The 18,367-nt window shown below is 44.0% G+C and overlaps 1 protein-coding gene across 3 annotated transcripts in view; it reads right to left on the bottom strand.

Moving 5' to 3' along the window:
- The window catches only part of DPF1 (double PHD fingers 1), a 54,610-nt gene extending 41,585 nt beyond the window's left edge, over positions 1 to 13,025 (bottom strand). For 2 of the 3 annotated variants that reach the window (XM_072125912.1, XM_072125913.1), the window contains exon 1: positions 12,877 to 13,025. In XM_072125912.1, the coding sequence (XP_071982013.1) occupies positions 12,877 to 12,974 (98 nt within the window). In that variant the 5' untranslated portion in view covers positions 12,975 to 13,025. Of the gene's footprint in view, positions 1 to 12,249; positions 12,268 to 12,876 lie in introns of those variants that run through there. The other variant, XM_072125915.1, reaches the window with a different exon arrangement.
- Between the last annotated feature and the right edge of the window lie 5,342 nt (positions 13,026 to 18,367).

The raw sequence follows: 18,367 nt of genomic DNA, 5'->3' as shown, positions 1-18,367 counted from the left end.
CCCATGACCACAGCACAATGTAAGGAGCTGCCCCATGGCCACAGCACAGTGTAAGGAGCTGCCCCATGGCCACAGCACAGTGTAAGGAGCTGTCCTATGGCCACAGCACAGTGTAAAGAGCTGTCCCATGGCCACAACACGGTGTAAGGAGCTGTCCCATGACCACGGCTTCCAAGGTCTGCTGATTGGTAGGAGTGGTGTTTGTGGGAGCCCCACCAATCTGATAGTGACCCCCACCAATATGATAACCTAATGTAAAGGTACCCATACACAATAGATGTTTGACAGCTCATAGTTGATGACATCTCTCCATACTTCATCCCCAAACAATTTAATAAGGGTAATTTGGGTGGCAGCCCAGGGCACAAGGCCTCTAGGGGGGGCCCAAGTTCTGTACTATGTTGTAGAGATAATGAAGTGAGCTACTAGAATACACAGATGTCATGGGGCCCCATGATAAAATGTTGTAGCCTTCCCATTATTAACCTCATTATTATAATTATTATTTTCTTAAAATAAAGACCCCAAGCTTCCCCTTACCTAGATGCCTTATTAAACTACAGATTTTTCATTGAATGTATCCCAGAAACTGCTTTCTCCCATATAAAGTGCTGAGTGATAAACCTGTCTGCCTCTGGCCACCACTAGAGGGAGCTCTGTGATAAGAGTTACTACAGGATCCACTTAACTGGATGAAAGCTTTAAAGATCTCATTGAGCATCGCTACCCTGGTGACAGCTATCACAAAATGCAGCAATTAACATCACAAAGCAGAATATGATAAAGGCAAATGCACCAAAATCCACAAATTCAGTTCCAGATCCAAAAAATCTCTTGAAGGAATAGACTTTATAGGATATAGGCAAATTCCCAATTGGCATTACAGAAACCCCAAAAAATATTGGGTTCATGTTCCATATATACAATTACGACACCTAAAAGGTCCTGCAAATGTCCCTCAAACCCACAGAGTCACAGTAGCAGGACAGACACTCAAAGACTTGCTTGAAATGTTGAAAATCAAGGGACATTATCACAAATTGTAACCCACTAAACTACAAGATTCTTTATAGCGTTGCCTATTTTACGTTTATCTATATATAAAAAAAAGAAATCACCTTCAAAGTCATATGCAAATGAGCCGAGAAGAGTCATATTTTGTCTGATATGAGTAACTTTTAGAGGTTGCAGGGGGTATATAATTTCAGATGCTCATATATTGGGTTCTATACTAGTTAGGACTATGATTTTGATGTCATATTAAAGATAAGAATCACATATTTCAGGCTTGTGGTTCTGAGAGTAACAAAAATGAATATACAGGCAGTTAAATATAGTTAGAATTAAAGATCCAGGTCCAACCTTTCTCTTTAACGGCCTTTATCTCTGGTTCTGTAGCTCACAGAACCACAAATCTGATGCAATATGAAAGATATGAAAAATTCTTTAATATGATACCAAAAGCACGATCTAAAATAACAATTTCCCTCCAGCCTCTAAAAGTGACTCATCTCTGGTGAAAATAACTCTTCTCTGCTTATTTTCACATGACTTTTGAGGCGATTTTTCTTTTTAGCTCAACGGCGACATTGCATATAGAGAAGGAATTCTAGAAAGGACATTTCATACCTTATCGTACTACCTGCGGGGGCTGGTAATTTAATGGGGTAAATTCAGTGGGTGCATTCAATATTTTAATAGTAACAGGAACTGTTTGTGGGATTTCATATAGAATCATACAGACATCATTAATTTGTATTATGGGTTGTAGGGTTTGACACATTTGCGAAGACAAGAAAGAGTTAAATATATAAGGGGACTCAGATCTAAAGCTTTAATCTGTGCAGGGTGGAGGCAGGAGGCTGTACAGGGTCTGGAGAGATTAGGATTCTGTATTATATGGGATGAATCCTCCGCATGTTTCTATCCACTAGCCTACTGCTCTTATTCACCAGGGGTTCTATGTGTTGAAGATACAGTCAGAGGATCATGTTGTGTAGTATAGAGGTGGGGGTTGGGAGCAAATACTTCTCACATCCATATAATATATAGACAATGTAATGTAATTAATGTAATTAATGTAATTAATTTTTTTGTACATCCATTTCGTGATCCATTTCTTCTACTGACTGCCAGTGGATTATATATTATCCAGGACCATACAGAATTAAAGAAACCCAGGGAGATGAAATCCTTTATGCTACAGTATGGGGATAGATGAGATCCTGTATTGTGCAGTGTGAAAGGAGATGAGATCCTGTATTGTAAAGTATGGGGGGGAGATGAGATCCTGTATTGTACAGTGTGTGGGGGGGGGAGATGTGATCCTGTATTGTACAGTGTGTGAGGAGATGCAATCCTGTATTGTACAGTGTGGGAGGAGATGAGATCCTGTATTGTAAAGTATGGGGGGGGGGGGGGGAGATGAGATCATGTATTTTACAGTGTGGAAGGAGATGAGATCCGGTATTGTAGAGTATGGAAGGAGATGAGATCCTGTATTGTACAGTGTAGAGGAAATGAGAACCGATATTGTAAATTATGGAGGAGATACTGTATTGTAAAGTATGGGAGGAGATGAGATACGGCATTGTAAAGTATGGAAGGAGATGAGATCCTGTATTGTACAGTGTAGAGGAAATGAGAACCGATATTGTAAATTATGGAGGAGATACTGTATTGTACAGTGTAGAAGGAAATGAGATCCAGTATTGTACAGTGTGGAAGGAGATGAGATCCTGTATTGTAAAGTATGGGGAGAGATGAGATCCTGTATTGTACAGTGTGGAAAGAGATGAGATCTGGTATTGAAGAGTACGGAAGTAGATGAGATCCTGTATTGTAAAGTGTGGGGGAGATGAGATCCTGTATTGTACAGTGTAGAAGGAAATTGAGATCCAGTATTGTACAGTGTGGAAGGAGATGAGATCCTGTATTGTAAAGTATGGGGGGGGGGGGGAGATGAGATCATGTATTTTACAGTGTGGAAGGAGATGAGATCCGGTATTGTAGAGTATGGAAGGAGATGAGATCCTGTATTGTACAGTGTAGAGGAAATGAGAACCGATATTGTAAATTATGGAGGAGATGAGATACTGTATTGTAAAGTATGGGAGGAGATGAGATACGGCATTGTAAAGTATGGAAGGAGATGAGATCCTGTATTGTACAGTGTAGAGGAGATGTGATCCTGTATTGTAAAGTATGGAAGGAGATGAGATCCTGTATTGTACAGTGTAGAGGAGATGTGATCCTGTATTGTAAAGTATGGAGGGCAGATGATAACCTGTATTGTAAAGTGTGGGGACGATGAGATCCTGCATTGTACAGTGTGGAAGTAGATGAGATCCTGTATTGTACAGTGTAGAAGGAAATGAGATCCAGTATTGTACAGTGTGGAAGGAGATGAGATCCTGTATTGTACAGTGTGGAAAGAGATGAGATCTGGTATTGAAGAGTATGGAAGGAGATGAGATCCTGTATTGTAAAGTGTGGGGGAGATGAGATCCTGTATTGTACAGTGTAGAAGGAAATTGAGATCCAGTATTGTACAGTGTGGAAGGAGATGAGATCCTGTATTGTAAAGTATGGGGGGGAGATGAGATCCTGTATTGTACAGTGTGGGGTGAGATGAGATCCTGTATTGTAAATTATGAAAGAGAGGAGATACTGTATTGTAAAGTATGGCAGGAGATGAGATCCTGCATTGTAAAGTATGGAAGGAGATGAGATCCGGTATTGTAAAGTATGGAAGGAGATGAGATCCTGTATTGTACAGTGTAGAGGAGATGAGATCCTGTATTGTAAATTATGGAGGAGATGAGATACTGTATTGTAAAGTAAGGGAGGAGATGACATCCTGTATTATAAAGTATGGAGAAGAAATGATAACCTGTATTGTACAGTGTAGAGGAGATGAGATCCTGTATTGTACATTGTGGAGGAGATGAGATCCTGTATTGTACAGTGTAGAGGAGATGAGATCCTGTATTGTACAGTGTGGGAGGAGATGAGATCCTGTATTGTACAGTGTGGAGGAGATGAGATCCTGTATTGTACAGTGTGGGAGGAGATGAGATCCTGTATTGTACAGTGTGCGAGGAGATGAGATCCTGTATTGTACAGTGTGGAGGAGATGAGATCCTGTATTGTACAGTGTGGGAGGAGATGAGATCCTGTATTGTACAGTGTGCGAGGAGATGAGATCCTGTATTGTACAGTGTGGGGGGAGATGAGATCCTGTATTGTACAGTGTGGGAGGAGATGAGATCCTGTATTGTACAGTGTGGGGGGAGATGAGATCCTGTATTGTACAGTGTGGGAGGAGATGAGATCCTGTATTGTACAGTGTGGGGGGAGATGAGATCCTGTATTGTACAGTGTGGGGGGAGATGAGATCCTGTATTGTACAGTGTGGGAGGAGATGAGATCCTGTATTGTACAGTGTGGGGGGAGATGCGATCCTGTATTGTACAGTGTGGGAGGAGATGAGATCCTGTATTGTACAGTGTGGGGGGAGATGAGATCCTGTATTGTACAGTGTGGGAGGAGATGAGATCCTGTATTGTACAGTGTGGGAGGAGATGAAATCCTGTACTGTACAGTGTGGAAGGAGATGATATATTGTATTGTACAGTGTGGATGGAGATGAGCTCCTGTATTGTACAGTGTGGATGGAGATGAGATCCTGTATTGTACAGTGTGGGAGGAGATGAGATCCTGTATTGTACAGTGGGGGGGGGGGGGGGAATTAGATCCTGTATTGTACCGTATGAGGGAGATGAGATTCTATATTGTACAGTGTGGAGGGAGATGAGATCCTGTAATGTACAGTGTGGGAGGAGATGAGATCCTGTATTGTACAGTGTGGAGGAGATGAGATCCCGTATTGTACAGTGTAGAGGGAGATGAGATCCCGTATTGTACAGTGTGGAGGGGAGATGAGATCCTGTATTGTACAGTGTGGAGGGGAGATGAGATCTTGTATTGTGCAGTGTGGGAGGAGATGAGATCCTGTATTGTACAGTGTGGGGGGAGATAAGATCCTGTATTGTACAATATGGGAGGGGATGAGATCCTGTATTGTACAGTGTGGGAGGAGATGAGATCCTGTATTGTACAGTGTGGAGGAGATGAGATCCTGTATTGTACATTGTGGGGGGGAGATGAGATCCTGTATTGTACAGTGTGGTAGGAGATGAGATCCTGTAATGTACATTGTGGGGGGGGGGATGAGATCCTGTATTGTACAATGTGGGAGGAGATGAGATCCCATATTGTACAGTGGGGGGGGGGGGGTGAGATCCTGTATTGTACCGTATGAGGGAGATGAGATTCTATATTGTACTGTGTGGAGGGAGATTAGATCCTGTATTGTACAGTGTGGAGGAGATGAGATCCTGTAATGTACATTGTGGGGGGGAGATGAGATCCTGTATTATACAATGTGCGAGGAGATGAGATCCCGTATTGTACAGTGTGGGAGGAGATGAGATCCTGTATTGTACAATGTGGGAGGAGATGAGATCCTGTATTGTACAGTGTGGGAGGAGATGAGATCATGTATTGTACCGTATGAGGGAGATGAGATCCTGTATTGTACAGTGTGGGAGGAGATGAGATCCTTTATTGTACAGTGTGGGAGGAGATGAGATCCTGTAATGTACAGTGTGGGAGGAGATGAGATCCTGTATTGTACAGTGTGGGAGAAGATGTGATCCTTTATTGTACAGTGTGGGAGGAGATGAGATCCTGTATTGTACAGTGTGGAGGGAGATGAGATCCTGTATTGTACAGTGTGGGGGGAGATGAGATCCTGTATTGTACAGTGTGGAGGGGAGATGAGATCCTGTATTGTACATTGTGGAGGAGATGAGATCCTGTATTGTACAGTGTGAGGGGGAGATGAGATCCTGTATTGTACAGTGTGGGGAGGAGATGAGATCCTGTATTGTACAGTGTGGGGGGAGATGAGATCCTGTATTGTACAGTGTGGAGGAGATGAGGTCCTGTATTGTACAGTGTGGGAGGAGATGAGATCCTGTATTGTACAGTGTGGAGGGAGATGAGATCCTGTATTGTACAGTGTGGGGGGAGATGAGATCCTGTATTGTACAGTGTGGGGAGAGATGAGATCATGTATTGTACACTGTGGGAGGAGATGAGATCCTGTATTGTACAGTGTGGGAGGAGATGAGATCCTTTATTGTACAGTGTTGGGGGAGATAAGATCGTGTATTGTACAGTGTGGGAGGAGATGAGATCCTGTATTGTACAGTGTGGGAAGGGATGAGATCATGTATTGTACAATGTGCGAGGAGATGAGATCCTGTATTGTACAGTGTGGGAGGAGATGAGATCCTGTATTGTACAGTGTGGGGGGAGATGAGATCCTGTATTATACAGTGTGGGAGGAGATGAGATCCTGTATTGTACAGTGTGGGGGGAGATGAGATCCTGTATTATACAGTGTGGGAGGAGATGAGATCCTGTATTGTACAGTGTGCGAGGAGATGAGATCCTGTATTGTACAGTGTGGAGGGAGATGAGATCCTGTATTGTACAGTGTGGGGGGAGATGAGATCCTGTATTGTACAGTGTGGGGGGAGATGAGATCCTGTATTGTACAGTGTGGAGGGAGATGAGATCCTGTATTGTACAGTGTGGGAGGAGATGAGATCCTGTACTGTACAGTGTGGGGGGAGATGAGATCCTGTATTGTACAGTGTGGGGGGAGATGAGATCTTGTACTGTACAGTGTGGAGGGAGATGAGATCCTGTATTGTACAGTGTGGGGGGAGATGAGATCCTGTATTGTACAGTGTGGAGGGGAGATGAGATCCTGTATTGTACAGTGTGGAGGGAGATGAGATCCTGTATTGTACAGTGTGGGAGGAGATGAGATCCTGTATTGTACAGTGTGGGGGGGGGGGGAGATGAGCTCCTGTATTGTACAGTGTGGGAGGAGATGAGATCCTGTATTGTACAGTGTGGGAGGAGATGAGATCCTGTATTGTACAGTGTGGGAGGAGATAAGATCCTGTATTGTACAGTGTGGGAGGAGATGAGATCCTGTATTGTACAGTGTGGGGGGAGATGAGATCCTGTATTGTACAGTGTGGAGGAGATGAGATCCTGTATTGTACAGTGTGGGAGGAGATGAGATCCTGTATTGTACAGTGTGGGGCGGAGATGAGATCCTGTATTGTACAGTGTGGGGGGAGATGAGATTCTGTATTGTACAGTGTGGGAGGAGATGAGATCCTGTATTGTACAGTGTGGGGGGAGATGAGATCCTGTATTGTACAGTGTGGGGGGGAGATGAGATCCTGTACTGTACAGTGTGGGGGGGAAATGAGATCCTGTATTGTACAGTGTGGGGGGGAGATGAGATCCTGTATTGTACAGTGTGGAGGTAGATGAGATCCTGCATTGTACAGTGTGGGAGGAAGATGAGATCCTGTATTGTACAGTGTGGAGGGAGATGAGATCCTGTATTGTACAGTGTGGAGGGAGATGAGATCCTGTATTGTACAGTGTGGAGGGAGATGAGATCCTGTATTGTACAGTGTGGGGGGGAGATGAGATCCTGTATTGTACAGTGTGGAGGGAGATGAGATCCTGCATTGTACAGTGTGGGAGGAAGATGAGATCCTGTATTGTACAGTGTGGGGGGAGATGAGATCCTGTATTGTACAGTGTGGAGGGAGATGAGATCCTGTATTGTACAGTGTGGGAGGAGATGAGATCCTGTACTGTACAGTGTGGGGGGAGATGAGATCCTGTATTGTACAGTGTGGGGGGAGATGAGATCTTGTACTGTACAGTGTGGAGGGAGATGAGATCCTGTATTGTACAGTGTGGGGGGAGATGAGATCCTGTATTGTACAGTGTGGAGGGGAGATGAGATCCTGTATTGTACAGTGTGGAGGGAGATGAGATCCTGTATTGTACAGTGTGGGAGGAGATGAGATCCTGTATTGTACAGTGTGGGGGGGGGAGATGAGCTCCTGTATTGTACAGTGTGGGAGGAGATGAGATCCTGTATTGTACAGTGTGGGAGGAGATGAGATCCTGTATTGTACAGTGTGGGAGGAGATAAGATCCTGTATTGTACAGTGTGGGAGGAGATGAGATCCTGTATTGTACAGTGTGGGGGGAGATGAGATCCTGTATTGTACAGTGTGGAGGAGATGAGATCCTGTATTGTACAGTGTGGGAGGAGATGAGATCCTGTATTGTACAGTGTGGGGGGGAGATGAGATCCTGTATTGTACAGTGTGGGAGGAGATGAGATCCTGTATTGTACAGTGTGGGGGGAGATGAGATCCTGTATTGTACAGTGTGGGGGGGAGATGAGATCCTGTACTGTACAGTGTGGGGGGGAAATGAGATCCTGTATTGTACAGTGTGGGGGGGAGATGAGATCCTGTATTGTACAGTGTGGAGGGAGATGAGATCCTGCATTGTACAGTGTGGGAGGAAGATGAGATCCTGTATTGTACAGTGTGGAGGGAGATGAGATCCTGTATTGTACAGTGTGGAGGGAGATGAGATCCTGTATTGTACAGTGTGGAGGGAGATGAGATCCTGTATTGTACAGTGTGGGGGGGAGATGAGATCCTGTATTGTACAGTGTGGAGGGAGATGAGATCCTGCATTGTACAGTGTGGGAGGAAGATGAGATCCTGTATTGTACAGTGTGGGGGGAGATGAGATCCTGTATTGTACAGTGTGGAGGGAGATGAGATCCTGTATTGTACAGTGTGGGGGGAGATGAGATCCTGCATTGTACAGTGTGGGAGGAGATGAGATCCTGTATTGTACAGTGTGGGAGGAGATAAGATCCTGTATTGTACAGTGTGGGAGGAGATGAGATCCTGTATTGTACAGTGTGGGGGGAGATGAGATCCTGTATTGTACAGTGTGGAGGAGATGAGATCCTGTATTGTACAGTGTGGGAGGAGATGAGATCCTGTATTGTACAGTGTGGGGGGGAGATGAGATCCTGTATTGTACAGTGTGGGAGGAGATGAGATCCTGTATTGTACAGTGTGGGGGGAGATGAGATCCTGTATTGTACAGTGTGGGGGGGAGATGAGATCCTGTACTGTACAGTGTGGGGGGGAAATGAGATCCTGTATTGTACAGTGTGGGGGGGAGATGAGATCCTGTATTGTACAGTGTGGAGGGAGATGAGATCCTGCATTGTACAGTGTGGGAGGAAGATGAGATCCTGTATTGTACAGTGTGGAGGGAGATGAGATCCTGTATTGTACAGTGTGGAGGGAGATGAGATCCTGTATTGTACAGTGTGGAGGGAGATGAGATCCTGTATTGTACAGTGTGGGGGGGAGATGAGATCCTGTATTGTACAGTGTGGAGGGAGATGAGATCCTGCATTGTACAGTGTGGGAGGAAGATGAGATCCTGTATTGTACAGTGTGGGGGGAGATGAGATCCTGTATTGTACAGTGTGGAGGGAGATGAGATCCTGTATTGTACAGTGTGGGGGGGAGATGAGATCCTGTATTGTACAGAGGGGAAGGGGGGGGGGGAGATGAGACCTTTTTGTACACTGACAGTGTGAGGGGGGATCAGATCATGTAGTCCTAAGTATTAAATTAGTTACATATGACATTTATGCCAATACCAGTCATATACGAGCCTAATAAAAATTATTATTCTTTATCATTATTTGTAGTTATGTATATTCTGTATCCAGGCAAGTAAACTTCCATCTTCATTCCAATTATGGCTTTATCATATACATCTACAACAAAATCAGCAATGCTTCAGTGCTCATAGGGCCAGGAGCTACACTGTGAGTGACAGATCACATATTACTGGACAGTAGTTATAGCTCATTAGTTAAAACCAATTTGTGACACTACGAAAACTTGAAGTTTAGTTCTGGTGTTGAAGCCGACCTGTCCAATGGCTTACGCTTCGCTATACGAGATTAGGAGCAGTGGTGGTGAACCTTTGGCGCGGGTGCCAGGGGTGGCACTCAGAGCCCTCTGTGGGCACCCAGTCCGTCACCCCAGCACAGAGTAAGTCAGACAGGTCTCAGAGCCTCTCTCACTGGACATCATGTACTCAATGTAATCTAAAGCAACAAATCCTTGGCTGTCTGGGACTGCAGGAGGAGCGAGGGATAGTGGGCAACTTTTCCTGTTCTGGAGACCCTGGAAGGATGCTACAATGATAATCCGAATTTCTCCTCCATCTTTCTCCTGGATTTGTGCCCTTAGGATGCCAATACGATGGAAAGGTCTGACAGAGCAGGAAGTAATTAGTTACAGTTCCTGTATAAGTGGATATTGGTTGTAGTTTAGGGAACTTGGTTTATAAAAGATGAATGTGGGAAGAATGCTGAATAGAAACAAGACTCTTGGAAAGGAAAGATAGCAGCATGATTACCCCATTAACACACAGTAATTGACAGTGAAAGTCCTGATTACCCCATTAACACACAGTGATTGACAGTGAAAGTCCTGATTACTCTGCCCACACACAGTGATTGACAGTGAGAGTCCTGATTACTCCACCCACACACAGTGATTGACAGTGAGAGTCCTGATTACTCCGCCCACACACAGTGACTGACAGTGAGAGTCCTGATTACTCCTCCCACACACAGTGACTGACAGTGAGAGTCCTGATTACTCTGACCACACACAGTGACTGACAGTGAGAGTCCTGATTACTTCGCCCATACAGAGTGACTGACAGTGAGAGTCCTGATTACTCCGCCCACACACAGTGATTGACAGTGAGAGTCCTGATTACTGCGCCCACACACAGTGATTGACAGTGAGAGTCCTGATTACTGTGCCCACACACAGTGATTGACAGTGAGAGTCCTGATTACTCCGCCCACACACAGTGACTGACAGTAAGAGTCCTGATTACTCTGCCCACACACAGTGACTGACAGTGAGAGTTCTGATTACTCCTCCCCCACACAGTGACTGACAGTGAGAGTCCTGATTATTCCGCCCACACACAGTGACTGACAGTGAGAGTCCTGATTACTCCTCCCACACACAGTGACTGACAGTGAGAGTCCTGATTACTCCCCCCAAACACACAGTGATTGACAGTGAGAGTCCTGATTACTCCGCCCACACACAGTGACTGACAGTGACAGTTCTGATTACTCCTCCCACACACAGTGACTGACAGTGAGAGTCCTGATTATTCCGCCCACACACAGTGATTGACAATGAGAGTCCTGATTACTCTGCCCACACACAGTGATTGACTGTTACACTGAGGAGCTAATTTGCATAAATATGAAAAACACATTTTTCTCTAAATGATGGATCGCTGGGAAGAGGGAAAGGTATGTCAGGAAAGCTGACAAACTACCCTATACAATATTATTTGTTCTTCTTGGATCACATGGGAGCTGATAACTCCCCTTTAAGTCCTGATTAGAGACATAGAATGAAACAGATCTTTCATCTGCAGCTTGTGGATAAATTCTATGCTATAACAACAGTTTTTTATTTTGTTTTTGCCCGAAAATCTACTAAAAACCAATAGGTTGTAAAAAAAAATAAATAACAGGACACATCCAATTGTCACAGAGACCAAAAAAATATTTGTCTGGGGCTACAATTATAAAATATACAGTTCTGACTTACATACAAATTCAACTTAAGAACAAACCTACAGAACCGATCCTGTACGTAACCCAGGGAACTGCCTGTCTATATATTCCACAAAGATGCATAATTTATGTAAAAAAGTAATTACCAATCTCTATTTACCTCCACTACATATCAGTAACGTACAACCTCGTAGATTTAGAAATTTTATAGAAAAGCCACAGTACCACAAACTGACGTAAGATACGTACAACCTTAAAAATTTAGGGATTTTATGGAAAAGCCACGGATTAAAAGTTAGTACATCACAGTTACCATGAAGCCAAAATCTGAAGACAATCACATGACGTGAAGTATCTATACTCCTATATACACTGCAGCCCTGTACATATATGGAAAGCCAATGACTGCATGAAGCACAACTATCCGTGCAGTCGCAGACAGGTCACAGACAGCGCTGCTTTATGTTAGATATATGGACTGCATAAAATAATAGCATCGCGGCAAAAGAGCGCAATAACCCAACGCAGACAAACCCTATACAATACTGAATATAAGCGCAATATTATCCTAAACAATCCAGACGACAAGTGAATAGAAGATACAACATGAAAAATAATGCACAAATAATTACAATGTATCCAGTGTTAAAGGAAAATAATGTAACAAGGCAAAATAAATAAATAAAGGCAAAAGTAATCACGCCACAGGGAATAGAGTTTGATCCGGCGATGTATAGCAGCCTGGCACAGTCTGGGGGGTTCTGCGGGGGGCAGCGCTCCATGGTATGTCATCCGACATGTCACAGGGATGAATGAGTCCGGGGGTCTGCGTGCAGTCCAGCAGTGAAGGGGTCAGTCACATGGGGCTCAGTCTCTCCAGATGTGCAGCAGGGAATTAAGGGCACGGAGTGTGTGTAATGCACTGGCTGGATGTGCAGGGTCTCTATGCATGGCTATAGGGGGCTCACACATGTGACCTTCCTATAGAGACCCCCGCTGTGTACTCAGAACTGCTGACTAATGGCAGCCAGGTGTGCATGTTACATGTATGTGCACCTGGCACAGCTGGACATGGGTGACATGCACATGTATGACTGCATGCATGCATCTCTCTGCATGCATTATGGTGCACACACATCTATACATTATCCAGATGTGCATGAGCCTGCCCTGCACATCCAGATCTCAGCCATGCATGCCTGCACTCACACACATGCAGAGCAGGGGCTGCAGCCATGCCACACACACAATGTACTCACGATTTGAGGGGGTTGTGCAGGGCTGTGTTCATGGTGCTGCTGGGTATTAAGCAGGAACACTGCAGCCCCTCTAATATCACAATACTGTACAATTTCATTCATTCTGCACACAGCAGCCAATCACAGGCCAAGCTGATGGAAGCCGGCCGCGGCGCACGCCGGGAAATGTAGTTCTGTGGGAACGTAGGGGGAGAAGTGAGGAGAGACGAGAGGACTACGCATCCCAGAGTGCCGCGCGGGAGACAGGTCTGGGAGGCTGAGAGGGACGCTGATTGGTGGAGAGGGTTAGGGTACTGTAAGAGGGGGGGAGGCGGGTGACAAAGAGAGGGGAAAGACAGGAAGGAGGGGGGCGAGAAGGGGGGAATGGAGGGGGAGTGATCACACGAGGCGGGAGGTGAGACGGGAACAGACTGAGGAGGGAGGAGGGAGCGAGTGTCTGGGCACAGGTAGACAATCAGACACACAGGCAAATGTGAGGGAATGAGAGAGACAGGTGGCAAAGGAATGAGACATATACATTACCAGGAGACATATACATTACCGGGAGACATATACACACATACTCATTACCAGGAGACATATACATACACACTGATCACCAGGAGATATATACACATATACATTACCAGGAGATATATACACACATACTCATTACCAGGAGACATATACACACATATACATTACCAGGAGACATATACATACACACTGATCACCAGGAGATATATACATACACACTGATCACCAGGAGGCATATACACACATATACATTACCAGGAGACATATACACACATACTCATTACCAGGAGACATATACATACACACTGATCACCAGGAGATATATACACATATACATTACCAGGAGACATATACACATATACATTACCAGGAGACATATACACACATACTCATTACCAGGAGACATATACATACACACTGATCACCAGGAGATATATACACACATATACATTACCAGGAGACATATACATACACACTGATCACCAGGAGATATATACACATATACATTACCAGGAGACATATACACACATACTCATTACCAGGAGACATATACATACACACTGATCACCAGGAGATATATACACATATACATTACCAGGAGACATATACACACATACTCATTACCAGGAGACATATACATACACACTGATCACCAGGAGACATATACATACTGATCACCAGGAGATATATACACACATATACATTACCAGGAGACATATACACATATACATCACCAGGAGACATATACACACATATACATTACCAGGAGACATATACACACATATACATTACCAGGAGATATATACACACATACTCATTACCAGGAGACATATACACACATATACATTACCAGGAGATATATACATACACACTGATTACCAGGAGACATATACACACACACTGATTACCAGGAGACATATACACACACACTGATCACCAGGAGACATATACACATATACATCACCAGGAGACATATACACACACTGATTACCATGAGACATATACACACACACTGATCACCAGGAGACATATACACACATATACATTACCAGGAGACATATACATACACACTGATCACCAGGAGACATATACATTACCGGGAGACATATACACATATACATCACCAGGAGACATATACACACACACTGATTACCAGGAGATATATACATACACACTGATCACCAGGAGACATATACACACATATACATTACCAGGAGACATATACACACACTGATCACCAGGAGATACATACATATATATTACCAGGAGATATATACATACACACTGATCACCAGGAGACATATACATACTGATTACCAGGAGACATATACACACATATACATTACCAGGAGATATATACATACACACTGATTACCAGGAGGCATATACACACATATACATTACCAGGAGACATAAACACACACACATATACATTACCAGGAGACATATACATACACACTGATCACCAGGAGATACATACATATACATTACCAGGAGATATATACATACACAATGATCACCAGGAGACATATACACACATATACATTACCAGGAGGCATATACACACATATACATTACCAGGAGACATATACACACATATACATTACCAGGAGGCATATACACACATATACATTACCAGGAGACATATACACACATATACATTACCAGGAGGCATATACACACATATACATTACCAGGAGACATATACATACACACTGATCACCAGGAGATACATACATATACATTACCAGGAGATATATACATACACACTGATCACCAGGAGACATATACATACTGATTACCAGGAGACATATACACACATATACATTACCAGGAGACATATACACACATATACATTACCAGGAGACATATACATACACACTGATCACCAGGAGATACATACATATACATTACCAGGAGATATATACATACACACTGATCACCAGGAGACATATACATACTGATTACCAGGAGACATATACACACATATACATTACCAGGAGGCATATACACACATATACATTACCAGGAGACATACACACTGATCACCAGGAGATACATACATATACATTACCAGGAGATATATACATACACACTGATTACCAGGAGACATATACACACACACTGATCACCAGGAGACATATACACCCATATACATCACCAGGAGATATATACATACACACTGATCACCAGGAGACATATACATACTGATTACCAGGAGACATATACACACATATACATTACCAGGAGATATATACACACACACTGATCACCAGGAGGCATATACACACATATACATTACCAGGAGATATATACATACACACTGATCACCAGGAGGCATATACACACATATACATTACCAGGAGACATATACACACATATACATTACCTGGAGATATATACACACATATACATTACCAGGAGACATATACATACACACTGATCACCAGGAGACATATACATACTGATCACCAGGAGACATATACACACATATACATTACCAGGAGACATATACACACATATACATTACCAGGAGATATATACATACACACTGATCACCAGGAGGCATATACACACATATACATTACCAGGAGATATATACATACACACTGATCACCAGGAGGCATATACATCACCAGGAGACATATACACACATATACATTACCAGGAGATATATACACACACACTGATCACCAGGAGGCATATACATTACCGGGAGACATATACACACATATACATTACCAGGAGACATATACACACACTGATCACCAGGAGATATATACACTCACCGGCCACTTTATTAGGTACACCATGCTAGTAACGGGTTGGACCCCCCTTTGCCTTCAGAACTGCCTCAATTCTTCGTGGCATAGATACAACAAGGTCCTCAGAGATTTTGCTCCATAGTGACATGATGGCATCACACAGTTGCCGCAGATTTGTCGGCTGCACATCCATGATGCGAATCTCCCGTTCCACCACATCCCAAAGATGCTCTATTGGATTGAGATCTGGTGACTGTGGAGCCATTTGTGTCCAGTGACCTCATTGTCATGTTCAAGAAACCAGTCTGAGATGATTCCAGCTTTATGACATGGCGCATTATCCTGCTGAAAGTAGCCATCAGATGTTACAGGGTACATTGTGCTCATAAAGGGATGGACATGGGCAGCAACAACACCATGACACCACCACCACCAGCCTGACCCGCTGATACAAGGCAGGATGGATCCATGACACCACCACCACCAGCCTGAGCCGCTGATACAAGGCAGGATGGATCCATGACACCAGCACCACCAGCCTGAGCCGCTGATACAAGGCAGGATGGATCCATGGCACCAGCACCACCAGCCTGACCCGCTGATACAAGGCAGGATGGATCCATGACACCAGCACCACCAGCCTGAGCCGCTGATACAAGGCAGGATGGATCCATGCTTTCATGTTGTTGACGCCAAATTCTGACCCTACCATCCGAATGTCGCAGCAGACCAGGCAACGTTTTTCCAATCTTCTACTGTCCAATTTCGATGAGCTTGTGCAAATTGTAGCCTCAGTTTCCTGTTCTTAGCTGAAATAAGTGGCACCCGGTGTGGTCTTCTGCTGCTGTAGCCCATCTGCCTCAAAGTTCGCCGTACTGTGCGTTCAGAGATGCTCTTCTGCCTGCCTTGGTTGTAACGGGAGGAGATTTGAGTCACTGTTGCCTTTCTATCAGGTCGAACCAGTCTGCCCATTCTCCTCTGACCTCTGGCATCAACAAGGCATTTCCGCCCACAGAACTGCCGCTCACTGGATGTTTTTTCTTTTTCGGACCATTCTCAGTAAACCCTAGAGATGGTTGTGCGTGAAAATCCCAGTAGATCAGCAGTTTCTGAAATACTCAGACCAGCCCTTCTGGCACCAACAACCATGCCACGTTCAAAGGCCACAAATCACCTTTCTTCCCCATACTGATGCTCGGGAGACCTGCAGGAGATTGTCTGGACCATGTCTACATGCCTAAATGCACTGAGTTGCCGCCATGTGATTGGCTGATTAGAAATTAAGTGTTAATGAGCAGTTGGACAGGTGTACCTAATAAAGTGGCCGGTGAGTGTAGATTTCCATACATATATACATCCTGATTTCCAGAAAATAGATGACACTGCCTATATACATAAAGTTTTGCATACTAATTACTAGAACAAGACACCTGCTAAATATATATATATATATATATATATACATTTTCATATGCATTTAAATTTTGCATTACAATATACATACATTGATATATTTATATATACATTTATGCTGATTAAATGGAGACAAGACACCAGCTACACATGTACATCCATATCCTATATAATATATACACTCACTGGCCACTTTATTAGGTACACCTGTCCAACTGCTCGTTAACACGCACAACCATCTCTAGGGTTTACAGATAATGGTCCGAAAAAGAAAAAACATCCAGTGAGCGGCAGTTCTGTGGGCGGAAATGCCTTGTTGATGCCAGAGGTCAGAGGAGAATGGGCAGACTGGTTCGAGCTGATAGAAAGGCAACAGTGACTCAAATCTCCTCCCGTTACAACCAAGCTAGGCAGAAGAGCATCTCTGAACGCACAGTACATCCAACTCTGAGGCAGATGGGCTACAGCAGCAGAAGACCACACCGGGTGCCACTCCTTTCAGCTAAGAACAGGAAACTGAGGCTACAATTTGCACAAGCTCATCGAAATTGGACAGTAGAAGATTGGAAAAACGTGGTGGAACGGGAGATTCGCATCATGGATGTGCAGCCGACAAATCTGCGGCAACTGTGTGATGCCATCATGTCAATATGGAGCAAAATCTCTGAGGAGCTTCCAGCACCTTGTTGTATCTATGCCACAAAGAATTGAGGCAGTTCTGAAGGCAAAAGGGGGTCCAACCCGTTACTAGCATGGTGGACCTAATAAAGTGGCCTTATAAAGTAAAAATGTGTGTA

Source organism: Engystomops pustulosus, chromosome 9 (genome assembly GCF_040894005.1).
Source record: "Engystomops pustulosus chromosome 9, aEngPut4.maternal, whole genome shotgun sequence".
Taxonomy (NCBI): Eukaryota; Metazoa; Chordata; class Amphibia; order Anura; family Leptodactylidae; genus Engystomops; species Engystomops pustulosus.
The sequence above is the reverse complement of the archived record's forward strand: the minus strand, read 5'-3'. Positions and strand labels throughout refer to the sequence as shown.